At 36.7% G+C, this 27,132-nt stretch overlaps 1 protein-coding gene across 3 annotated transcripts in view; it reads right to left on the bottom strand.

Moving 5' to 3' along the window:
- LOC127415903 (NBAS subunit of NRZ tethering complex) overlaps positions 1 to 26,977 on the bottom strand; it is a 243,396-nt gene extending 216,419 nt beyond the window's left edge. For all 3 annotated transcript variants that reach the window (XR_007893017.1, XM_051654908.1, XM_051654909.1), the window contains exons 1-10: positions 26,860 to 26,977; positions 26,431 to 26,482; positions 25,875 to 25,911; positions 25,530 to 25,607; positions 23,854 to 23,901; positions 23,373 to 23,416; positions 17,734 to 17,867; positions 14,548 to 14,681; positions 7,787 to 7,885; positions 6,955 to 7,093 (exon numbers count right to left, since the gene is read on the bottom strand). Coding sequence is in view for 2 of the 3 variants with exons in the window: in XM_051654908.1 (XP_051510868.1) it covers positions 6,955 to 7,093; positions 7,787 to 7,885; positions 14,548 to 14,681; positions 17,734 to 17,867; positions 23,373 to 23,416; positions 23,854 to 23,901; positions 25,530 to 25,607; positions 25,875 to 25,911; positions 26,431 to 26,482; positions 26,860 to 26,952 (858 nt within the window). In the remaining variant the exon portion in view is untranslated. The remainder of the gene's footprint in view (positions 1 to 6,954; positions 7,094 to 7,786; positions 7,886 to 14,547; positions 14,682 to 17,733; positions 17,868 to 23,372; positions 23,417 to 23,853; positions 23,902 to 25,529; positions 25,608 to 25,874; positions 25,912 to 26,430; positions 26,483 to 26,859) is intronic.
- Positions 26,978 to 27,132: the final 155 nt, after the last annotated feature.

The following is a 27,132-nucleotide window of genomic DNA, read 5'->3' as shown; positions in this document are numbered from 1 at the left end:
TATTGTACTTCTTTCTTTTCTTTTTTTTTTTCCACTTTTAATTATTATCCAAAGGCCACATAACCTGACATTATACCTTTATAGAAAGCGTATGATGTCTCCTACCTTAGTCAAAAGCAAAAATTACCACTGGTAAAGTGGGACACGGGGGAAATGATTCTATAGAAAATATCTATAAATTATTTTTTTATATTTTCTTACACACTTTCACATCATAAATCATCATATGTAATATTTACAAACATTAAGTGAACATTTTTTTTTTTTTTTTTTTTTTAAATCATCGCATTTCCCACCAGTGGTCATGAAATGAGCTTTGCCACACATTCTAAAATCAAAATTGTTTACTTCTCAACGATTAGTTTAGTAATGATGATTTTAAACATTTAAGGAAATACATATGATACAACAGGTGTCAAGCTTAACTGTCTCACTTTACTCATCTTCACCCTATATTATAAAATTTGAAACATTTACAATCTACCTTAATTAAACAGGAAAACGCCACTAGATAGAGGTAACACAAGACTGCCCTGGAAAATGTAATGATGTTAGACATTTTAAAATGTAACCAGTAAATGCTTTAGTTTTGGCAGGCAAACAGACAAAGTGTGAAAACTATCGAAAACTAAACTAAATTGAAAAGATAAATTAAATATAATATAGAAATAAAAATTAAACTAAAAATCTCTAAATCCCCCTGGGTGAAAGAAGACTGATGTAAAACAAACATGCTTACATTAAGGTTTTATATTTGAAATAAAAATATGAACAAATTAATATTAAATTAATAAATCTAAACATAGATTTTTGTTTATGCATTAACAATTTAAAGCTGAAGTGTGTAATTACTGCACCACTAACATCAAACAGAATTGCAAAAATAATTGTTCTTTTAAAACAGATTCCAGAAAACATTCCATCATTGGTTGTACAAACAGATAGTACTGCCCTAAAATCACACCACTGGTCAAGCCAATGTTGTGACGTGCTGGACGGGCCACTCAGACCAACAGAAGAATGTTTGATAGTGCCAGAGAGCCACAGTGTTATACTTTTAGGTGAAAGCAACTAATAAATGGATTACTTACAGTAGCCTCTACATCAGGGGTCGGCAACCTATGGCACACGTGCCAGCATTGGCATGTGGAGGGGTAATCACTAGCACGCCAGCAATGGCGAGAGAGGAGTAGACTATTTTATTTATATAAATTCCGCACCTGCATTCCAATCTACATCTTGATATAATCCTCCCTCATGATCACGCAGCGTGTTTTCATGAGCTGAATGGGAGGCTAAACAAAAAGTTAAAATCTGACGAGACTGCAGTATACCCAACAGACTCGTGCAGCGCGTGCAAGCCATTCGTGCATCACGAGCCGGCAGCGCTTCACTTTCGGTTAATTGCGTGAGTAAACGCGCCCGCTTTGCTTTTGCTTCGGTCAGACTGCACGGGTGACAGCCTACATTATGTGTTTCAATTGTTTATTTTTGCTTTCAGAACAACATGTCATATAATAAGGAAAACACCACTATTATTCCTTGAGATTTCACATAGAGGTAAACCCTCCTTAAACCATGATCACACTCAAAATTACATTAAACGATCAAAAGAGAAAGCATAAACCCACATCGCGGGGTTCAAAAATTTGAGTCTATTCAAAATATAAATTAAACCTGGAAATAAAGTTTTAGAATTTTGCAGGTGCAATTCACCGAAAAGGGCTAAAGAGTTGATCAGCTTGTGATGCGTGAAAGGCTTGCACGCTCAGCATGAATCTAGTAACAATTTAATAGTGTTTAGACACCCATTCAGCTCATGAAAACATGCTGCGTGATCACAAGGAAGGATTAAATTAAGATGTTGATTGGAATGCAAGTGCCAAAAACTTCATGTAAATAAAATAGCCTGTTCCTCTCTCACTGTTGCTTGCGTGCTAGGGATTACATGATTACAATGACATAATATAAGAAATATTTAATGTTCCACAAAATTTTGTGATCAGTAATCAAATAAACACATTTGTGACATTAACTGTTTACTCATTTTGTACAAAAGGACAGATTTTCTTTCATTAAAGCACTCACACATGCAAAATTCACATGCAGGATCGTGATTATAGAATAATCATCGGGTTTTGCAAAATTTTTTTACTCAAACTGTTATGCTGATAATATCATTTGTAATGGAAAAATAAACAATTATATTAGGAAAAATGCAAAATAGAAATTAATGTGGACTCAAACTTCAGGAAAATCACATCCATGCACTTGGGGGGGGGAGGGGTTGGCACAGTCATTGACCAGGAAAATAAAAAGTGGCACTCCACGTCAAAAAGGTTGCCGACCACTGCTCTACATATTTAGCTGGGATGCAAGAAATAATCTGAACATTAAAAAAAAAATTACAGCTTTAAAACTGCTCCATCCCAATCCAAAGTTTAACTCCAAGTCTGCTGCACATTATTGAAAATTTCTTAGGGATATCCGAAATTAAGAGGTTGGCACATTTTACCCCATTCCTTCTCACATCTGCTCCTCAGAAGATATTTATCAGATGTTTATACAAATACGATGCTTAAAATAGAACATGCTGCTTTTCAGATGGCACACTCTTTCATAGACCCCTCAGCAATGAACAGTATGTGCTCTGACGGGGCATTCAGTTTGAAACCCATACTGATCTCAAACACACACTCAATAGAACATCACACAGTGTTAATCTGAGGCCACAGTAATAAATAAATAATTGAATATTAAATAAATAATAATTAAAAAAAAAACAAAGATACTAAAGCAAGCACCACCATTTCAATTGGAACATTCAAGAAGTTTCTTATAACTATGTGCATTAAAAATTCACACCACTGGACCTGTAAAAGAGAGGAAACAGCATGAGGCTTCAGTACTAAAGCTCTTATTAAGCCTACAGTGCTGTTTCCAAAGCTCACTAAATAAAAACTTTACAACCTCAGCAAAGCATGAATGTGTCCATGGTTTCAGGTTTGTGTGAGATACAGCAATGTGGGAATCTATTATTATTGTGTAATCGGGGCAGAAATCAGTGCAGAAGTGTCTTTCCTCCAGGAGATATCTCTGTTGTCAGGGTACGAGTAGATCATACAAATGAACAGACTAGAGATCTGGCATCCTTGTCATAAAATCAGGTGCAATACAGCACTGGGGAACATTGAGAATGACCTTTACTGATCATGCTTAAGTCGACAACAAGTAAGATCATTTAAATGTCTTCATCTGTGTTTTTTGCTCTAGGAAATGTTATAAATGGTTTAGAGACCCCATGAAATCAGTTTTCTTTACTGTTGAAACAGTTTCTGTTTTGAAAAGGGTCCCTCCCTTTTTTTAAATAGCCAACAGGCTTTAGTAACATCACAGCCATGTTCTATGATTTGCAAATATCCTTACTTTTTTATTTTACATTTTATTATCCATTCAGTTTGCAATATAATGATACATTTGTCTTTGATACTGGCATAAAAAGACACTGACAGATCATTTAGACATAACCTGTAAGTAAATATTAAACATAAGCAGACATATAAACATGTCTATAAACAAAGTTAAAGGGATAGTTCAGCTCAGTAGGTCCATTCAATGCAAGTGGATGGTGGAAAGAAATTTGAAGGTCCAAAAAGCACATAAAGGCAGCATAAAAGTAATGGCCATATGACTCTAGTGGTTTAATTAATGTCTTCAGAAGCGATTTGATAGGTGTGGGTGAGAAACAGATCAATAAGTAAGTCCTTTTTTTTTACTATAAATTATCCTCCCTGCACAGTAGGTGGCGATATACATAAAGATTGCAAAATCGCAAAAAAAAAAAAGTAGAAGAATATAAAAGTCAAAGTGGAGATTTACAGTAAAAATAAAAGAATGTCACCCATACCTATTATATTGCTTCTGAAGACATAGATTGAACCACTGGAGTCGAATGGATTACTTTTATGCTTTTTGGACCTTCAAAGTTCTGGCCACCATTCACTTGCATGGACCTACAGAGCTGAGATATTCTTCTAAAACTTTGTTTATGTTCAGCAGAAGAAAGAAAGTCATACATATGTGGGATGGCATGAGGGTGAGTAAATGATGAAAGAATTTTCATATTTGGGTGAACTATTCCTTTAAAAACAATCTTTAAAACAGTAAAGTGACATCAAGAGCTTGAGTAAAATTAGGATATTTACTGCCAATAGACCTTACTCACCATGGCTCCATCATTTTTAACAGGACGTGAGGGATAGACTTACAGACTTACAGTCTCTTTAAATGGCATGCACAGTAAAGCTGTAAAAAGCTCCTGATTTTCCACAACTCATGTTGTCTGGAATTTGTTGTCAACTGAATGTTCTTGAAACTATATATTTTTTTTTCAATAATTTGTCCGCAGAACGATTGAAGCAACAAATGAAGAGTCTGTACACATCTATCCCTCACAGCCTCGTTGTTATTTCCGTAAAAAATCAAAGATGGCGCTGCTGTGAATAAGGTCTATGGAACAAATTATTTTCTTGCTTCATAATGGATTTTCAAAGAGTAATATTGAAAGCAGGGACTAATAGCAAATTGTTTTTCATTTTGGTTCGTTCTGAGCAAAAACAGTATTTTTTTTTGTTCTGGTTTGAAAGTTCTGCAGCCTCCTTTCCAAATGGTAACCGGTTAGAACAAAATAACAGTTAATAACGTTCTTTTTAAAATGACAATACTCTGATCTAAGGGTGGGTGAAATACTAATAGCAATGTTGCCAGATCTTGCAAGCGAAACAAGCGACCTGGTCTTGAAAAAGAAGCCCAAAATAATCCACTTGACAACAAAATAAGTGAAAATAAGCAAATTTATTTATTTATTTTTTTTAAGTGTGGTGAATTTATCAGCATAGAAATCATAACAAGCATACAGTTAATTCAAGTATAATTTATATTACAGATCTGCTTCTCAGGCAAAACCTGGCAGCATCAAATCTGAATGAATGCATCATATCTAACAATAATTCAGTAAATACATAAATATACTTTTTACCTCTAATAATGTTTTCATGTTATCTGGATTAGACATGCATGTACAGTATACAGTTGAAGTCAGAAGTTTACATACACTTAGGATGAAGTCATTCAAACAAATTTTTTAACCACTCGCAGATTTAATATTAGCAAACTATAGTTTTGGCAAGTTGTTTAGGACATCTACTTGATGCATTCTGTCTCCTAGAGATGAACATAGCTCATAGCAAAAAGTGCAAATCAATCCCAGAACAACAGCAAAGGACCTTGTGAAGATGCTGGAGGAAACAAGTAGACAAGTATCTATATCCACAGTAAAACGAGACCTACATCGACATAACCTGAAAGGCTGCTCAGCAAGGAAGAAGCCACTGCTCCAAAACTGCCATAAAAAAGCCAGACTACAGTTTGCAAGTGCACATTTGGACAAAGATCTTACTTTTTGGAGAAATGTCCTCTGGTCTGATGAAACAAAAATTGAACTGTTTGGCCATAATGACCATCGTTATGTTTGGAGGAAAAAGGGTGAGGCAAGCAAGCTGAAGAATGCCATCCCAACCGTGAAGCATGTTGGGTCAAAATTCCAGCAACTTATTGTGAGAAGCTTGAGGAAGGCTACACAAAATATTTTACCGAAGTTAAACAATTTAATGCTACCAAATACTAACAAAGTGTATGTAAACTTCTGACCCACTGGGAATGTGATGAAAGATATAAAAGCTGAAATAAAGAATTCTCTCTACTATTATTCTGACATTTCACATTCTTAAAATAAAGTAGTGATCCTAACCGACCTAAGACAGGGAATGTTTTCTACGATTAAATGTCAGGAATTGTGAAAAACTGAGTTTAAATGTATTTGGCTAAGGTGTATGTAAACTTCTGACTTCAACTGTATGAAGTAATTATACATAGTTGTTAAAAAGGTCTTCATTCACAGAATGCGATAGCCACAACAGGAAATTAGGCAAAGAAATTTGTGATGCAGAGGTTTAAGATCAAAGAACTTATGTAAATCAAAACAAATACTGTGATAAACCCTCTGGCCTTCCTTTGGTTTCTTAAAAATTTATCGGAATGAAATTAACCGGTTATAACCAGTTACAAACATTAAAAAAATAAAGTTTTCTCTCTGGAACAAATGAAAATGACTTAGTTCCCGTTTTCGGTTACATTCAGCAAAAAATTTCATTATTTTTTGGTTTCGTTCTTTGAACCATTTTTAGTCCCTGATTGAAAGTCTGGGTTTCATAGAAGACTAAAACAGTCAAATCTATAGATAAAACGAATTTGAAAAGTACCATAAAATTCAGTTTTAGTGTGACCTTCATTTAACAAAAAAAATAAAAAATAAAAAAGTTCAAAAAAGAAATGTTGAAATCTGTTCATCCCCTCAGACATGAAGGTGCCTAAAGCTGAACAAACACCTTTTCTAGATTTGCATGTAAACCCATAAAATTGGTTAGTTATCAGCATTTGGGTGTATATAATTGGGGGTCAAACCAAGGGGTCACGGTTTGACTTGCTGGCATGGCTCATTAGCCTCTGCTGGTAGACACCGTAAAAGCACAATCATGTTGTCAAAAATCTAGTTTTGCCATTGAAAGCCATGCAAAAGTAGCCATGTATTCTGACCAAGACTGACTAAGATTTTCTGCAAGAAACATATTATAGTAGATGTTTAACCAGTGAGGGCTCTTAAAAGCATAAAATGGACATATATTTTTCCTTGTCTGCTGCCTTTCACGTCACAGCTCATGTACCAGCAGAATAGTCATGATGAATGGGAATGCTAACAAGGATTTCTCTCCTGGTATTAGACATAGACATTGACAGACAGATTCCAGCTGTGCATGATGATGAGTACATGTCATGGAGGCTGTTCTGTCCCATTTCCTAACTTATTACTTGATAAGTCAGTGTATGCACACTCACCGCACTAAAGTCATCCTCATAGCTGGTGACCTGTTTATAATGTGGTGACCCTGACAACACTCTCCATGCTGTGATCCCACAACGGCTCGCCCTGGACACATTACTGTCATCCGATTCACACCCTCCTATCAGCAACAATCTGAGGAACACATGAAAATATAGGCATCATGAATCAGAGGAAGCAGCAAACACACATAACACACACACATTCCCTAAACCCGGTTCAACTGCATATGAGACTGAAGTGGTCTATGAGACAGGACTTGGATCTGATCTGATCTAGACACATATCATCCTTGTGAAAAGCACAAACACATGCATGCATACACACACACACACACACACACACACACTCCTCAACTCAATATATTAAGACTGCCCCCAAGTGGCAGGCAATGTCAAAACAACAATACATTTTTGTTTTTTCAGAAAAATCAACAACAAACATGTTGTTAAAATAGAGTGGGATAGTGGGAATAACACAAATAACACAAAGTTTGATCCAATAGTTGAACTATGCCTGCTCAAACAATGTGTTCATCCTTAAAGGAATAGTGCACCCAAAAATGAAAATCCTGTCATCATTTACTCACCCTCATGTTGTTTTAAACTTGTATAACTTGTATCACTCTTCAATTTCATTGCATCTCTTTTTTATCATACAATGAAAGTGAATGGTGATTGAGACTGTCAGTGTAAAATCACTCAGCCCAACATCTCCTTTTGTGTTCCACAGAAGAAAGTCATACAGTCACACACTATTGTGCCATCTACACACTAACAAAAAGTGACAGTCACACACAACAAATACAGCTTATAAATGAGGGCTCACCTGTAGCCAGGATGATATATTGCTGTGGTTATTCCATTGGAATAGTGGGCGGAGAAACTGAAGCTGTGATTCTCTTGAAAACCCTGATTGGTTCCAACACTGAGTGAGCAATAAGAACAAGAAATCAGTCTATCAGCATTAATAATCTTTATACAACTGTCAGTTTCGGTCACCTTATCTGATTGGACGAGGCGTTTTAAGAGCTCTGATATTTAGTATAATTGCACTGGGACACTCCACTGTTTGTGTCACTCCACTGGTCTGTGTGTGGCCCAGTGGGGCCATGCAGCAGTTGATCCTGCTTTAACTTCGTATAGAACCATTTTCATTAGCAGAGTAAAAACAGACAAAATAACTGGCCATAGTGTCTAAAATGTAAGACACTTGACAACTAGATAGGTCAAGTTTTTCAAGACAAAATTTGATGTTGGAGGGTAATTGGAAGGCTTCAGGTGTACTGTAAGTAAATAATACATCACAAATAACAAATAATATTATATTTACAATGCTAAAATATATTGTCTACTCATTTACCTGCAACAATATACCACAAAGCTTTGAAATAAGTATTCTTTGTATTGACCCAAGAGGTCAGCATGTGACATTTTGATTCTATTGGTCACGTGTCCTCTCGACATAGGGATTCACAGGTCAGAGTTTGCCAAACTTGAACTCTTGTAGACACAGGAGTACGAAATTTCTTCACATGAGCTTGATTTCCGGTCTCCCGCATTCAGATGCGTTTGAATTGGAGTGATAGGGTGAAGTGTAGTGTGACCACCCCTTAAATCTGGTTGAAATTCGAGAATGGCAAAAATCCCAGGAAATTTAAAGCAGATTAAAAGCCTTGTTTACATTTGAATTGTTTGATAGTTAAAGTTTGAATAGTCTTGGTCCGTTTGAAAATTCTGTTAATGTAAGTCTATGGCCACATTGACACAGCAGAAGAATACGGTTGTCAGACCTGTTTTGAGTACTTAATATGGTTACGTTTATACACAGGACGGTTATTTACAGGTGTGACAACTGCATTCTATAACCGAACTCACAACCGCATTCTCGGCAAACCTGTGCTGTGTGAACGGAACCGTACTGGACTAGTTGTTAGTTACGTCATGTACAGTGAGAGACACGCTGCACTGTACACATGTGCCTCGTGTGTTTCATGTGGGGTTTCATTAACTCACGGAGACGGAGACATGAGCTGCGTGTCATCCGAATAGGTTAATTATGATCTGATGGATGAGTTTGCATCATTGCAGCAATTGTGATAAAACATGCCGGCGTTATGGACGTTGCCATCTTTTAGTCACTGTCAATATGGTTATAGCTGTTAGAATATGGTTGTGACTTCAGTTGTTCGTTCATACAGACAGCATTTGAACTGCTACTGTATGCTGCTGAATGAACGGGACATTTCAAGACTCACACCTGTAAGTAAATATGGTTGTCAATCCTAAACAATGACTGTGTGAACGTAGCCTATGTGATTTTGGGGACTTTTGTGTGCTGTGTGAAAACCGTAATTATGGGGCCGGATTCACGAAAATTTACTTGAGATAAAAAATTACGTTCTTAAGATAAATTATAAGTTCATAAGAATGTTCCTAAGTGCAATTCCTGCAAAATTCTTAAGAAGTTTTCAAATTATTTCTTAAGAACATCTGTTTTTCTTAAGAATGAAATGACAGGCTGTGACATTTTCAGATTATACTAGCCTGCTTTTGAGGTTGCCTTGTCTAATACAGCAAATTCAATACTTCAACACTGGCAAAATTGTAATGATAAATTGATATAGCACCTCACTATAATTTATTTAAATGTAAATGCCGGATGTATGGACTCTAAAGACCACGACGAGAGATCGCTTTATTAAATTGACTAGCATGATTGGTCACAACATTAAGAATTAAGCTTCAAAACAATATTTATTGTTTGAATTTCATGATAACATTTATATGGTTTGAAAGCTGAAAATAAATATAACATAAAACACAAAACAATCAAAAATGGGTTGTGGTCTAAAATCACATTTCTACATCCAACTCAACGTGATAAAATGAGTCACATTTGAAACAACCCAGTAAATTCATTAAACATCTTACCTATAGGTATTTAAGACAACTGTGAGGTTATCCTAACTTTAAGATGTTATTTACGATGATTTTAATCGAGAATTTGAATTCTTCTTAAGTGTTTTCTTAAGAACAATCTTACAAAAAAAGTTAAGAACTTTCTTACGACAAATTTTCGGGAATACTAAGTATCCTGAACTTTTTTCTTAAGTTAGAAATTAAAAAGAAAATGGAAGTTAAGAAGAATTTTCTTCTTAAGTATGTTTCGTGAATCCGGCCCCTGGTCAGTTAGAAAGTCAGAGCAACCCGAGTCAGAACAGTTTGAAGGTCTGTGCCAAGTTTGGTGAATGTAGCTAGAAAACTCAAGGAGGAGTTACAGTCAGAAATTCAATTAAGCCAGCATAATAGCTTTTTGTTTATAGAACTGTTGTATAAAAGCAATCTCACACAATTATGATTTTGTACAGAAAATCAGCATAGCTGTGCACTCTCTCATGGGCTACTGCTTAATTATCAGCTTTGATACTGTATATAAAAGTGTTCTAATACTGTTCAAAGCACTAACAATTAGTTGTAAAATTATACAATTTAATCAGAGCAAACATTTAAACTTGAGTTTGTGCAGTGAGACTAAGCAGTCTTGATAAGAACGGGCGTTCAAGATTGCATGTCTCAAAGGTTTCAGAGACTGAAGGGCTAATACCATTTGAAGCAACAGAAGTGAGAATTTTGTTGCTTTTTCTTGGGGAGCTTTGTGCATAGTGTTCTTGAAATAACTATTAGAACATTAGTCCAACATTTCCAAATGACTTTAAAACTTCCTCAAAGTAACACAATAACAAACACTTCCAATAACAAACGTAATGAGGGGGAAAATAAGAAAAAGCCTTCCTCTGTGCTTTAAAGCCTACAGCAATGTTTCTGAGGAAGGAGAAAGCAGATTTTCTTTTTTTGCTTCGCTATTACTTTTGAAAACAACCACTGATGGACTGAAGAACATTGAAAACATGAGCTGACTGATTAAACAAAGAATTACGAATTTGAATCTGCAGGCAATTTCATTAATACTTAAAGCTAAGTCAGCCCCTCAGAAAAGAGACAAACACAGATGCTGGCTTTTGGGTCTAGTTGTAGAATATTTACCCCTTGTTCCACACAATCTGCAGGAATTAGGTTAGAAACAATCAGGATGAGCCTGCAGGATGAACTATCAGAACCTTCTCTGGTGGTCTTGTTCTAGCTTGTTCTTTCAACACTTGATCCATACTTTTCCTTTATGTTCAACACATATAGTCTGCTATCCAACATCCAATACCTCTCCTTAAACAGAGTAAGAGGGATAAGTGCTTTATTGAGGGCTGTTTACACAGAGCACATTCTTGTGTCCATCTGTGGTCTTTTTATATTATTTTCAATATAAATCATGTGTTAGACCGATGTCTTTTCGACACACCCAGCTCTTTCTTCAGCGTCTTCACCTTAGTACCAAATGGCCGCTTATAACTATGGGTTATGAAGACCCTGCTTTAAAACAGAGTTAGCCCTTTAAAATTCTGGCAGTAATAACAAAATGATAATTGTTCCAGGCAATTTTTTAGAATGAAGCGCAATCTACACCATAAAAAATTACTGTAAATTTACGACCAAATTCATACAGCAATCTACTGTGATTCTTTAATACAATAGTTTGCTGTTAAAAATGTTGCATTCTGGGAGATCAAGAGCAGGCTCACTGTGAAGTGACTAGTTTTATGGTAAATAGCTGTTGTTTGCAAGGCAGTAGGGGAAAATGAACATTCAAAATCATGATATCATCTTGGTGAATGATAGTGGCATTTTGAAACGTATATTTGAAAACCCCCCCATGAAAAAGTTTGTGGCACATAGTTAGTGTTCATGATGCTTCTGACCAACTCCTCTGTTCTTTATCGTCTCACATCAGCCTTCACTTGTCTGTCTAATGAGAAGTCAAATAAATAAAGGGGCCTGGGTAGCTCAGTGGTAAAATACGCTGGCTACCACCCCTGGAGTTCGCTAGTTCGCTAGTTCGAATCCCAGGGTGTGCTGAGTGACTCCAGCCAGGTCTCCTAAGCAACCAAATTGGCCCGGTTGCTAGGGAGGGTAGAGTCACATGGGGTAACCTCCTTGTGGTCGCTATAATGTGGTTTGTCCTCGGTGGGGCGCATGGTGAATTGAGCGTGGTTGCCGCGGTGGATGGCGTGAAGCCTCCACACGCGCTATGTCTCTGTGGCGACGCGCTCAACAAGCCACGTGATAAGATGCGTGGGTTGACTGTCTCAGACGCGGAGGCAACTGGGATTCGTCCTCCGCCACCCAGACTGAGGCGAATCACTATGCGACCATGAGGACTTAGAGCGCATTGGGAATTGGGCATTCCAAATTGGGAGAAAAAGGGGAAAAATCCCCCCCCCCTCCCCAGTATAAATCAACCGTTGAAGCAATGTACATATTACATGTAAAATGTTGCCAGGATTGAACAGTATATTTTTTATGAAAAAACAAAACAAAAAAACCTGTACACAGTAAAATAACAGTATAGCACTGCATTGTGGGTTAAAATGGTGAAATACCCATAAGTCTTTGCACTTGAATAAGTATGTATGCTTTGGCAATGTATTTGGGCTACAAAAATTAAAATAAATAAATAAATAAAAACTTACAAAAAATTTTATTCAGACTTAATAGAAGTCTTAGTTTTATTTAGTGTTGTTGTTTTGTTATGAATAGTTGTGTTTTGTTTGGAGTCACCATTATAGTGATTAGTGATCTCTTGAGCTGGCACCTTGAACCTTCCTTATTATTATATTATGTTCTTCCTGCCAGTCAATTTGTGTTTAAGTTGCACTGTACTACTTGGAAGACAAAACCTAAGGTCAGACTGAATATTTGATTCTACCTCGCAAATGGCACTATATGTGGCAATGATGCATTACACATAAAAACATAAAAGCAAAAACAGTAAAGGATATTTCAGCAAAATGATATTAGCAAAATCAGTGTTTGATGTTTCTGATGAACTTACAACATAACACAATTTGACAAGACACACAGAAATCAACTCTAGGCATACAAAACGCAACAGTGGTGACAATTAACAAACATACTTATACGTAATAAAGTAAAATCTGAACATTAAAATACAAGTAAATTAGACTGCAACAAAAACAACTTCAAAATAAACCAGTAAATAGTAAAAAATCTAAGTAATTTCTTCATGCCACAGTGCATGCTGGGAACTCAGCTGTTAATTTCAACAACAGTAGATAGTATGTAATTTGAAAGCTATATGCTGCTAAATTTCCGTTGTATACTGTAGCTGTAAAAACAGGATCTAGCTGTTTCAGCAACAGCAAGACACCGTTAATTTTAAAGTAACTTGCTGGCAACCCTGCTGCCAGTTCTTTACTGTTTTTTGACAGGAAAATCTTTAAGTGTAAAATGAGCCTAATTTACATAGAAAGGAGGCGTTTGCACGGAAGGGAATGACAATGACAATTTAAATCCTCAAAATGCAATGCTATTTCAGCGCTGATTGTGTGTTTTTAAACTAGATTTCAAGTGGTTAGTGAATAAGATGCAGAATTTTGTGCAGAAATCCCATGCACAAAAGTAGCACAACTGTTTTGTGAATTCCTCCCTTATGTTTCCAGTTCCGGTTCCGATTCCTCTTGACACTTCCGGTTCATTAACGGTTAACACTTTTAGTACTGTTTTGGAAATAAGAAATGCTATTCATATTGCCTCTAAAGTGCCCTCTGCAGCCTGTTGCCAAATGATGTAATTCTTACATATTTAAACAGAACTGATTGTTGCAAAAAAGTATGTTTACACAGATTTTTTAAATTAAACATGACATGCCTTTTTTATTATTTTAATATATTCTTTGAGGTTCACTTTTAATATTAGAAGTTTTTTGCACAAAAAAAAAAAACAGTCATATTTGTAAAACATGATCATTTCCCACCCTCATTCTGATCCTCTGTCATAAACACTCAGTTTTGGTGCTGCTTCTCCTTTAAGACTAGACAGTAAACAAACATCCACTGTTATGACTGACTCTCTGCTCTTGACTGACCTGCTCTCTCCTTGCCATCTCACTGCTCACTACTACTGGGCAGTGCTAAGGAAGTATTAAGGTAAAGTAGTCATTGATGTGTTGTTATGGAGGCAGTCAGATGCAAATGTATACCACAGTGGAGACATCACAATGTGGAGGAAGAATAGAACGAGTCGTTTTGGCTGCTTGGTTTCAACAAATGCTCTTTATTCAGTGAGGGAGAAGTTTTGAGTTCTGAAACTTACAGTATGTTTTTATGGTACAATGAACTCGTACAGGTGAAAAGGTCAAGGAAAATGTAATTCCTCATGTAAGTTATTTAATCACTGTTATAGTTCTTGAGCCAGACATCACAAAATTAATGAATTGTGGTTAAAAAGGAGTTTCATTCACTAAAAAGGACCAGCTGATAAGTCATTAGTTAGAGAGGTAGTATTATATGTTTTGTGGTATAGATTCAAAAGAACCGAATCAAAAGTAATTTGGAAATCGGGCTGTCATAACGGCAGAAGAATGCTTGTTCGAGAACCGTTAACTAAAATCATTCAGTTTCTGTGTTCTCAGTTCCCAAGCCTTATCTTTGCCTGAACAGGTTCCTCTCCACTTACCTGACCAGGTAACTCTTGAGCTGGCCACTGTAGGTGATAACCAGTAGCTCTGCTGACCACTGTGCACTGGCAGTGTATTCTAAGAACATCAGACCAGCAGCTGCATAGCTAAAATCTCCAGGGTAGCTCACAGCCTAGAGAGATAGAGAGAGAGACAGCCAAAGTAAGAAATCAATAAAAGTAGTGAAGAGATGGCAGCAAAGTTAGAAAGTGACAAAAATATATCGTCATACAGGTCATTACTCTCTGAGACTCTGCAATAGAGAGAGAGCATCTTGTGAGACTAAATTCATAGTTTCTGACAGAGAGATGGATAAGTGTAGCGTACTGTGTGGGAAGATGAAAAAGAACGAGAGAGAAAAAGAGAGAAAAGTTGCGGCAATAGTCTGCCTGGGACCTCACTAGCAGTGCAATCAAAAGAGTCACAGACGGAGGGTGGAATGGGGAGAATTTAAAAGTAGTAAAATGGGTGGGGGCAAGACAGCTCTCTTTCTGATATAGAAACTTCTCAGAAAATGTCCTTCAGAGGCTTAGGGAGCTTAGAGCTGAAGGGAGCCAGAAAATGTGTTCCTTGCTTGGGCAACAGAGTGGGGAAAGTTCACTCTCGAGAGGGCTAGGCATGAGGGCCTGGGTCTAGCCAAAGTAATAGAGTACAGACAGAGCGAGAAAGAGAAGAGGCAAGCGGTGCAGGAAAAGTCAACGGAGGATGCACATGTGCCTGAAATTCAGTGATTATAGCTTTCACATATATTGAGACACAAGAGAGTCCAGCCCTGTGTCCGAATATGCACACTGTCCTACTATATAGTATGCAAAAACGCAAGAATGCCAAGTCTGAAATTCTACAGATTCAGTACTGCAGATACTCTAGGATAACATTACCCACAAAGGTGAGAATCTTCACAGGCCTCATGATTCCATAATTTAAAGGTAATGATGTGCTTATAAAATGATTCTCGATGCATCATAATGCATCTTGTCCTCCAATGTTTTTATTCAGTACACACATTCAGTATTAAATAGTACTAAATTATTAATTTCAAATGAATGGATCCGTAGCCTATAACTATAACCACAAATATCGGTTGCTGGTCCAGAATGGCTACATGAGATATCTGCTTCTGTGAGAGTGCAGATTCCAGCTTCTCCTTTCCACACCACAGGTGACAGTAGTGACACAAATATCAAGGTTGCTGCTTAAGAAATCTATTGAGCAACCTGTATGCGCACTGTTCCGATGAGCCAGAGATTGGCAATGAGCAACAGCCAAAAAAATAGAGAGCACAAAAGGAAAGGCATTAAAGTGATAGTTCACCCAAAAATGAAAATAATCTTTTCATTTACTCACCCTCATGCCATCCCAGATGTGTATGACTTTCTTTCTTCAGCAGAACACAAACAAAGATTTTTAGAAACATATTTCAGCTCTGTACATCCATACAATGCAAGTGAATGGTGATCAGACCTTTGTAGCTCCAAAAATCACATAAAGGAAACATAGAAGTAATCCATATGACTCCAGTATATCTTCAGAAGTGATATAATATATGTAGGTGAGAAAAAGAACAATATTTAAGTCCTTTTTTACTCTAAATCTTCACTTTAACCTTTACTTTCAGATGTGAAAGTGAAACCAAACAGGCACCACATGTGACTTTCACATGTAAAAGTGAAAGTGAATGAATGTGGAGATTTAGAGTACAAAAAGGACTTATATTTTGATCTGTTTCTCACCCACACCTATTACACTGCTTCTGAAGATAGGGATTTAAACAATGGAGTTAAATGGATTACTTTTATGTTACCTTTATGCGACTTTTGGAGCTACAAAGGTCTGATCACCATTAACTTACTTTGTATGGACCTACAGAGCTGAGATATTCTTCTGAAAATCTTATTTGTGTTCTGCTGAAGAAAGAAAGTCATACACATCTGGGATGGCATGAGGGCTAGTGAATGATGAGAGAATTTTCATTTTTGGGTGAATTATCCCATTAAGAATCAGGACACAAAAAATTATCAGAAAATAAAACCATCACCCACGTCTCCTGAAACCACTGTCTTGTCATTATTTTCAGCTGCTTTTTCTCTTTCTGTGCAAATCAGTGCAAATTGCGGGCGCGATTATGTTGTTCATTTTTCATGTTGTTTGTTGACGTGTTATCAAGAATAAACTCTTCTGTTGGTATGTGCTTGAGTTTGTGAATGAATTTCGGGATCGTAGTTTCAGTTGAGGACAATGGTCGTGTGGCTGATACATCCAGTCTATGAGCAGTTCTATAGTGTGCGCTTGGCTTTAGTGTATGCACATCTGACCATTTGTTTCTAGCATCTCACTGTCTCTGGCAAGCATAAAAGCACCACCGCGCTGCCATGGTTTATATTACACTCAGAATCGATTTTTAATTTTTGAGAATCGATTGAGAATCGTTGGAGAAAGAGCAGCGATGCATCGGAGAATCTATTTTTTCCCCCCACCCCTAATTACCCGAATGACAAACTGGATCCGTTGTGATTCTGAAGTGTGTAACAAGTAGATTGAATAGTTGAAAATATAGCAAATGGCAGAGAACTGTGAGTCGGCAGGCTCTTTTAAAAAGTAAGTACTACAGGTACCGGAAAAAAAGTTCTTTCTCGTGGATCAATTGCACTAAAAACACCCGAGTAATTTGTTTTTGGTTCACTCGAGTTCACACAAGAACTAAGTCATTGGTTTCAGCTCTAAAAAACTAAGATCTCACTTGAACATGCGAGCCAATTAAACAAGCTTCTCTCAAATTGATCATGATTGTGTAATGTATATCAGGATTTTCACTGCAAAATGTCTTAAACTGTGGGTTGTTTCTCACCAAAACCTAATGTATGCCTTCAGAAGACTTGAAAAATAACACAGGAGTCACACAGACTACTTATTAACTCCTTTAAAAATTAAGAAGTTCTTTACTGAATTCAGTATACTATGAAAGCATTAGAATTCAGACACAGCCCAGCACATGCCTCAGGACCGTTACTGTATATGTGTGTGTGTGTTACTGGGCAAGTAGAATCAAAGTCAACAGAGAGAGCGAGGGAGAGAGAAAAAAAATGGAATGTGAATGCAAAATGAGAAAAGAGCAGAAAGAGAGAATGACAGGTGGTGAGAAATAAAGACAGAGAGAGATAGAGTATAGCAGAAAAATTACATACCGGTGGTATAACGAAGAGTTCGCTGCCCATCAGGTCAAAGACACGGACCGTGCCAGTACTGTCAGCATACGCCAGCAGTGCACAATCATGACTCCATGCTACTTTACGCCACTGAGGGTTTGGATCCTTGGGCACTGAAGCAGGACAGAGAAGAGACAATGTTCTGTATAATATACACTATATGCATTATAGCAGTGAGTCTCAAACGGTCGGCTGCAACCCAAAACTGGTTCTACCAAGGTCACGGACAGCAACAAAAAAAATATCAATTTTATGCATTTGATCATTTATCAGAGTAGTTAGGATAGCTAAATAAATAGGCTATCAATTTTTTAAAAGGAGAAGAAAACACATATCTTTTGTTGCTGACGTCAAAGTCTGTGCGTCCAATCAAACTACAGTATTTTGGCAACAATTCATCTGTCACTTAAAAGCTAGCCAAATTCGCGTGACATCCTCGAAAATCCCAAAACTACGCAAGGTAAAAGATAATACGACCCAGACTATGCTAAATATGGGTTCACTTACTACAAAGATAAACTTTAGTTTGTGACAACCAAATTTTTTACAAATTAAGACAAAGTCGGACTAACAGACCTAGATAATGCAATTTAGCTCGGCTTCATCCAGCACGTATACACGTTCATTGGACCACAGTTGGCCTCGGCGCTTTGCGCATACTCCATCGATACACAATATGTATTTGACCTGGCAAATTTGACGCCCTTCCTGCAAATATTCGATTATGCATTGTGTCATGTATACTTAGACTGCCAGATAAAGACTGTAGTTTGACCACGCAAAAACCCTCTGCTTGACTACAGCTCAATTACAGGGTTGGGTGGATTACTTCAAGAAAGTATTCTGGGCTGAATACTGAATATTCTCCCTTAAATGCATTCAGTAAAGTATTCCGAATACATCTCATAAAAAGTAACGTATTTAGAATATATGAATACTTTTAGAAAACATATTTATAAAGGCAAGGCACAATTGGAGGAATTAAGTGTGATTTGCATTATTACCTTATCTGAAGTGCTACACCTCCACTTTTAACTAATCTAAGTGAATCTGAATAGCTTGTTTCTTTAAATTAGATGTGAAGTTGGACACAAACGTTTTTCTTCATGGAAGGAAGAAGACAAACAGAAGGCAGTTTGTGGTCAACTACAGTATTTTAATATTTAAACAACATTTTAATCTTTTTCATAAGCCATTATTTGATTGGACAGACATAGAATAATACATTTTGACACAAAATTAGATAAGAAATGCAAATAAACTGTATTTATTTTTGCATATTTCCATTCATTTAGTTTTCTATATCTTTTATTACCAACACTTTTATTTTGGGTGCTTTTGATTCTTTTACTCATCCTTTGTTTTTGTTTTTTTAATTTGTTGTATTATATTTTTTGTGCATCACTTCATATGAGATGATTTTTAAAAAGTGAGAAATAATATTAATATGTCTGTATCATATTACAATATGCGTCACACTGAATAGCCTCCCATACATCTATAAGCCACAAATTTATCAGTAGTTTTTTACATGAGGTTTTTCTGTCATCATTTGGACTCTGATCAACTTCAAGTCCTTTTCCCCTCTTTCAGTCTTAGCAGTAGGCCTACTTTCTCTATATTTCTTTTTTACCTATTCATAGTAGCCTAATACTGTCATTAATAATTGCTATTTTTCAACAATACATGCAAGTTTCTGATGAGGATGTGATTCCCCAAATGCTTATCATGAGCCGTCCGTCTTTACTCCGCCTTTACACAGAAGCCGCATCTGCAGCTGTATAAATGTATTTACACAGCAACAATCGCAGGAAACAATGTATCGTGCGCGCGAATGCTATATTTGTGGAAATAACGTTGCCAACTGTATTGATACTGCTGCACAGCTGACAGCGTGCTGATTGTTAAGATGTGCCGGTGTGTTTGCCAGATATTAAACCCGGGAATCCATTATACATGAATAAGACGTTGCATGTCCATTCTTTAGTGCCTACAATCAGACCCTTTGGTGACCGCGGTCTATTTTTAAAGTCCATAAAAGTATCCCAAATACACAACCTGCGATTCTTTGATTTTAACCCACGATTGTGTTTTCAAATTAGCCCAATTTTGCATGAAACCCTGGGAACACTGCAGTCACGCACTGATCATGCTGCTGAACTGAACAGCGTTTGCAGCTCACATCTGTGCTGTTCAGAAAAACAATCAAGTTTCTCACTTGATTGACAAGTATTTTTTTCTTTATGCCTTATTTTTAATTTGTGGTCATTACGAGAGGAGTATTCTAAAAATATTCTACCAAAATTTTATAAAGTGACTGTATTCTGAATACAGGCGCTTGAAAACGTAATGGGGGCTGAATACAGTTACTTCATTTTTGCATTCTGAATACGTAACGCCGTTACATGTATTCCGTTACGGCCCAACCCTGCTCAATTATAACTGTGCATGTAAACGTACTGACAGTAAAACTAAAAGGTGATTTCTCCTATTCAGCTTTTATATCCTGTTAATAATTTTGCGTATTGTTGAGCCTACACAGTTCATAGATACCAGGGCAGTTTCTAGGCATAGGCGAACTAGGCGGTCGCATAGGGCGCCACCTGCTGGTGGGGGCGCCAAAGAGGAGATTTTTAGTTTTCACTCACCAGTGTTTGAGGGGTGTAGTGGCATAGAAGTTCAGAACTGAATTTTTACACTGTGTAGTGAGAGTAAAGGTTTTGACTCTTTCTGTGTAATGCAAGCAAAACCATTGGATATTAAAATGTCTCTTTTAATATACTTTGTTCTCTACAGTCAGTTATTTATCAAAAAGAACAAAGCAAACATTTAATTCTAATCACACATAGCATGGGTGCTCTAAAGAAGCCATTCGTCCAAACAAACACTACTGTCAGAGTCCCTGCTGCTGGTCTTAAAGAGACAGAACCATTTAAGCAATTGTTCTACATATCAAATTAAATACTTGTAAATAGTACAAATTAGGCATGTAAACAGCCAACATGTAACAATATACTGTATATATGCAATATAATATAAGCCATATTTCAATACACCATATGTATTGATGTAATACATGGACTACATTTAAAAAAAAAGCTAAAATGTCACCAGAATGATGAAAAACATGATAAAATAAAAGTTTTAAAATGTATATGTCTATTAGCTGAAAGAGAATTTCTTTCAAACTGTATGCAAGCAAAATGGACATTATAACTGAACTATACCCAAATTGAGTGACTCCAGCCAGGTCTCCTAAGCAACAAAATTGGCCCGGTTGCTAGGGAGGGTAGAGTCACATGGGGTAACCTCCAAGTGGTAGCTATAATGTGGTTCTTGCTCTCGGTGGGGCACGTGGTGAATTGTGCGTGGATGCCGCAGAGAATAGCGTGAAGCCTCCACATGCGCTATGTCTCCACGGTAACGCGCTCAACAAGCCACGTGATAAGATGCGTGGATTGACAGTCTCAGACGCGGAGGCAACTGAGATTCATCCTCCACCACCCGGATTGAGGCGAGTCACTACGCCACCACAAGGACTTAAGAGTGCATTGGGAACTGGGCATTCCAAATTGGGGAGAAAAAAAAAAAAAAATTCAGCTCCAGGGCCTAACAACAGTTTCATTACAGTAGCTCATAGCAATAAACTAGAGCATCCTGCAGACTATAAACCACATGCTTCAAAATGCGTGCTTGGGAAACCATCAAACTACAGCGCATCAGACAAGAGGGGGTTAATGCAATGGACCTTCAGTTAAAAACATCTGTCTTTGGCCAGAGTGATTCCTCTGAGATCAGATGCGCACAATGTTGCAGTGTACAACAATGCCAATGGCTGCCACAGCAACCCTCTTATCAATCCGACCCCTGTGATGTTGGAAAGCAGGAAACGCAAGCTGGCAATTTCTATTCAGGTAGAAATGTGCACAAATATCGGGGAGAGAGAGATTAAATAATTCACAATGAACGATGGCACTTAGCAAGATAAATATTGTTAGGGGAAATGCTTAAGCAGGGGCCATAAATCACACCTCAGCTGTTAAAAGCTAATTAATCTACGATGAACGGCAGTGCCAATATGCCTAAGTTTGTGAGATGAGCATACTGTATGGTATCTGGGCAGATTTGCACATCATAAATCTCATTTAAATAAAAAAGGGGGAGGGGGGGTGAAAAAATTAGGGCTTTTTAAGAAGGAAATGTGCTTTGTCAGCAAAGCCAACCAGCATGTATTTGCTATAAAATGTCTCTATGAGACTGTAAGCACAAAAACCGCTGAGTCACTTTGTGTGCTTTCTAAAAGAAACAACCAGAGGGACTTATAAACAAACAAAAAAGAAAAACTGGTTTTGGATGCAAAACAAAGGCATCAATTAATTCTAACATGTTTGTTAAATCTTACTTGTGATATTCAGTTTGGGTTCAATGCCATCTATTTTGGTCTGTTCCTGTGTCATGAACTATCACAGGACATGCATTTCGTTCAGTTGTGACAGAAACATGTTTGAAAATAGTGATTTTTGCAATTCCGTTTGGTGATACTAGTGGCGCCAGTTACACACTTCATGTTTCAAAAGCAATGGTAGTGTAAATCACATTTAATTTACTGTACTTCAGCACTTTAGAGACCTACCACAAACAAATGAAGGCATAAAATACCAAAACAGTGGAAAAAAACAGCAAATTGCCTTTCTTTCTCTGCTCATGCTCTCAGTTCACACTGCAATTCATTCACAGGGTGAAGAGTTTCATTAACACATAAATTGCTTTTAAATAAATGGTTGAGAATTTAACATGTGCTGTCAATTGTGTTAAGATTTTAAAAAATGTATCATCCTAATCAAACATCAACTACATGGTACAAACCATTAAAGGGATAGTTCACCCAAAAATTAGAATTATCTCATAATTTACTCACCCTCATATCATCCCAGATGTATATTACTTTTTTCTTCTGCAGAACACAAATGAAGATTTTTAGAAGAATATCTCAGCTCTGTAGGTCCTTACAATGCAAGTGAATGGTGGACAGAACTTTGAAGCTCCAAAAAGGACAAAAAGGCAGCATAAAAGTAATCCATATGACTCCAGTGGTTCAATCAATGTCTTTAGAAGTGATATGATGGGTGAGGAACAGATTAAGTCCTTTTTTAACTATACCGTCTGCTCCCTGTCCAGTAGGTGGCGATATGCACGAAGAATGTGAATCGCTTATAGCTTCAGAAGACATGGATTTATGCTGCTTCAGTGTGCTTTCTGGACCTTCAAAGTTCTGGCCACCATTCACTTGCATTGAATGAACCTAGAGAGCTGAGATATTCTGATAACTTCTGTTGAAATGTATATTAATGTACTTTGTCCTGTTAAATGTATATGAAGTGTAAAGTGTCCCTGAGCTTGTGGAAAGGCACTATATAAATAAAACGTATTATTATTATTATTATTATTATTCTCTTACAATATTTGTGTTCCGCATAATAATGAAAGTAATACACATTTGGGATGGCATGAGGGCGAGTAAATAATGAGAACATTTTGGGGGGGGGGGGGTTCATCCCTTTAGCCTGGCCCTATAACTTATACCAATAAGGTAAAAAAAAAAAAAATGTTTACCATACCTTGGCATTTTCCTATGATGGATCCAAAGTCATCTCTAGCTGACCTGAGAGGAAACAAGAAGTCTGTATTATGGTGATAATAACAGAAATCAGCTGATGAGGGGTTTCAGCACGTAGATACAGAAGAATAAAGTGGAACTATAAATTGTATATATTACAGAATTTTATGTTTTGCTGTTTTTTTAAAAACCAATCAGGCCTTGAATTACAAGTAAAAGCTCCCTCAAGTTTGACACTTTCAATTCTGTTATTTAATTAAGGGTGTTAAGCGTAATAAATCACACCTACTGAAAATAAACTATATGAAATAATACACACACACATAGGACTACAGTACATATACATTTAAAAATACATCATCTGTGCCAAATCATCAATCTCAAAAGTAGCTTTGCTCAGCCAAACAGCACCTGAGACAAGAGGGTGAAAAATTAACCAATTATAGAAAGGGCTAACATTTCCAATCGATGTGCAGAATTACCTAATTTCTACACATTGGTCTTGAACCACAGCCAGGAGCTTCCCATTACTGCATGGAAACAAAATGGGTAAAGAAGGTGAGGGAGAAGACAGAATGGTTGTGTAAGCAAACGTGGGGCATAAAATACCCAATAATAAACACTTCAAACATAGAACATTGTCTTCCATCTGCAAATCAATAGCTAATTAAAGCTTGCTGTTTCTGCTCATATTTTGCCATTTTGCAGAACTAGATAACTGGCAGCAACAAGAAAAACAATGGAGGAAATATGAGTTTGATTGAGATTACATGGCTTACATCTCCAAACAGATGTTTAATTAAAATGAGGATATCTCACGAGAACTAAAACACACTGTTGGGTGTGATTAGTAAATAAGTAGAATTAAGGAATAGTTCACCCAAAAAAGAAAAAAAATGTCATTATTTACTCACCCTCATGTCGTTCCACGCCCGTATTACTTTCTTTCATAAATGGAACACGAAATAAAATGTTTGGCAGAATGTGAGGGACTGACAGCCTCAGACACAATTCAATTTCATTGTATGGACAAAAAAAAAAAAAAAACACTATGAAAGTGAATGGTGACTGAGACTGTCAGTCCCTAACATTCAGCAGGACATCTCATTTTGTGTTCCACAAAATCATACATGAGAGTAAATAATGACAGAATTATTATTTTTGGATGAACTAGCCCAATTATATCATAAATATAAAATGAATCTAACTCAACTTCAAATTTCGAGGCACAGCACAATGATTTTCAGTGAGAGACAGAGCGTCTAATACACTTTAGTAATGCTGAGGAAACAAGAGCCAGTTGGGTATTGATGATCAATATACCTGCAGAATTTAAGTGTAAAAGAGCTTTTCACACTGTGTATAATGTTAAAGGGATAGTTCGCCCCAAAATTAAAATTCTCTCATCATTTACTCACCCTCATGTCATCCCAGATGTGTATGACTTTCTGTCTTCTGCAGAACACAAATGAAGATTTTTAGAAGAATATCTCAGCTCTGTAGGTCCATACAATGCAAGTGAATGGTGTCCAGAACTTTAAAGCTTCAAAATCACATGAAGTCAGCATAAAAGTAATCCATACGACTCCAGTGGTTAAATCCATATCCTCTGAAGCAATATGATATGTGTGGGTGAGAAACAGATCAATATTTAAGTCCCTTTTTTACTATAAATCTCCACTTCCACATTCTTCTTCTTTTGTTTTTGGACGATTCACATTCTTCATGCATATCGCCACCTACTGATCAGGACTGGTCAAAGGTGAAGATTTATAGTAAAAAAGAAATTAAATGTTAATCTGTTTCTCACCCACACCTATCATATCACTTCAGAAAATATGACTTTAACCACTGGAGTTCTATGAATTACTTTTATGCTGCCTTTATGTGATTTTTAGAGCTTCAAAGTTCTGGACAACATTCACTTGCATTTAATATAGCTACAGAGCTGAGATATTCATTTTAAAACCTCTGTTTGTGTTCTGCAGAGTAAAGAAAGTCATAAACAACTGTTGATAGCATAAGGGTGAGTAAATTATGAAAGAATTTTCCTTTTTGGTGAACTATACCTTTAAGGGGGGTGCCACACACCATGTCTGAAGTAGACTGACCCAGACTCTCTGAAATGCTTTTAAATATCAAAAGCTGGTTGCATTACCTCGCTAGCACCAGTTGCCAGTTCACTTGTTTGGTTGCTAAGCGCACCAGCCCAGGTGGCAAAGTTGAACTTGAAGGGCTGAAATACAAAAGAAAAGCCTTAAGTGAAAGGAGGAGGAAGTGAAGATCTAAATACTTAGACTTACACAAGCACTAACACTGGTTGATGCAGCAAGCACCTGCAACTAGATACTTCATAACCATGCTAAGATAAAAGTAGTGTATATATTTGGTAACATCTTAATTTTATTTCAAGCAACTAACGAGAGAATCACACACATCAAAATTTCCATATACATAAAAACCAGTTTTCCTCTTGACACAGGAAATTAAGAGAATATCTCACCTGTACCAAAGGTAGTGTAGAATAAACCTGAAGGGTCCTGTAAGACAAAAAAAAAAAAAATTGATTTTCAAAAATCATTAAGTGACGACACTGCAGTGATAGAAACAAATAAATTGTAATGAAAATCAAATCATCTAAAAACTGCTCTAAAAAAAGTTGCTCTATTCCAAAATTAAAGGGATAGTTCACCCAAAAATTGCATCCTTCATGTTGCATCTATCTTTCATATAATAAATGAGAATAGTGAGTAAGGCTAACATTTTGCCTAACATATACTTTCGTGTTCCATGACAGACAGAAAGTTATGAGTGAACTTGCACTGTTCTCTGTAATAGGCTGCTTTGGAATAATGGCTGTGTTTCAAAACCTGAGCTGCATACCTAGACAGCATTTTTTAATGCAACATTTTACTATTAAGCAATTTTCAAAACTTTCGAAAGACAGTGAATATGTATGACTACAATGATGAATCTTTTTTTTTTTTTTTTTAACATGTATACAGGGATGCTCCAGGAGGGTTCTGAACTGTGCATCTCATTTATGCTGTTTATGATACCTGGTACTGCCTTGGCAATGAGTGAGGAGTTGTGTTCTTTCAGTCCACGCAGCTGAAAATAAAACATAAACAGCACGTGCTATTCTGCCAGTATATAGTCGATGAGCTCATGGTATCGTGTGTCTACAAGGAATGTTCTTATCAACAGCTGTTCAGCTGTTAAATGAAAAGCTTTATGTGAACTTGCACCTGATCCCCAAAAACAAGCAGCGAATGAAGTGCAAATACATATGTACATACAGTGTTGTAAATCATCAGAATGGCATTTAGATCACAGTAAAATCCTACTTAATATAAAAACTGGCATGATGATGAACTTGATACGTGGCTTGGACCAGCTTGCACAGAACTGATCTCAATAAACCGTCTTATATATATATATATAAGAGAAATCCACTTCATCAGAACAAATGTGTGTATTTGACAAACCTGCGTGTCTGTTTCAGGTGGCCATTCGGTGTTTATGAGTAAATCATATAAAATATTCTCCTCTTCGCCTCCCAAAACATTATCATCTGCCATGTTTTCAATGAACTGGACAGACTGCGCCCACGTCACACTACGGCGGCCCTCGAAGTACATATAGAAGTGCCACAGATTTTCTAAATGTTGTAAATAGTGTTTACAACTATTTAAACCTGTATTTTACGAAATATTTGAGTTTTCCTATAATTTTCCTATAAAATAACTTTTATAATGTAT

The sequence above is a fragment of the Myxocyprinus asiaticus genome, chromosome 25 (genome assembly GCF_019703515.2).
Source record: "Myxocyprinus asiaticus isolate MX2 ecotype Aquarium Trade chromosome 25, UBuf_Myxa_2, whole genome shotgun sequence".
Taxonomy (NCBI): domain Eukaryota; kingdom Metazoa; phylum Chordata; class Actinopteri; order Cypriniformes; family Catostomidae; genus Myxocyprinus; species Myxocyprinus asiaticus.
Note: the sequence above shows the minus strand (reverse complement) of the source record. Positions and strands in the feature narration are given on the sequence as shown.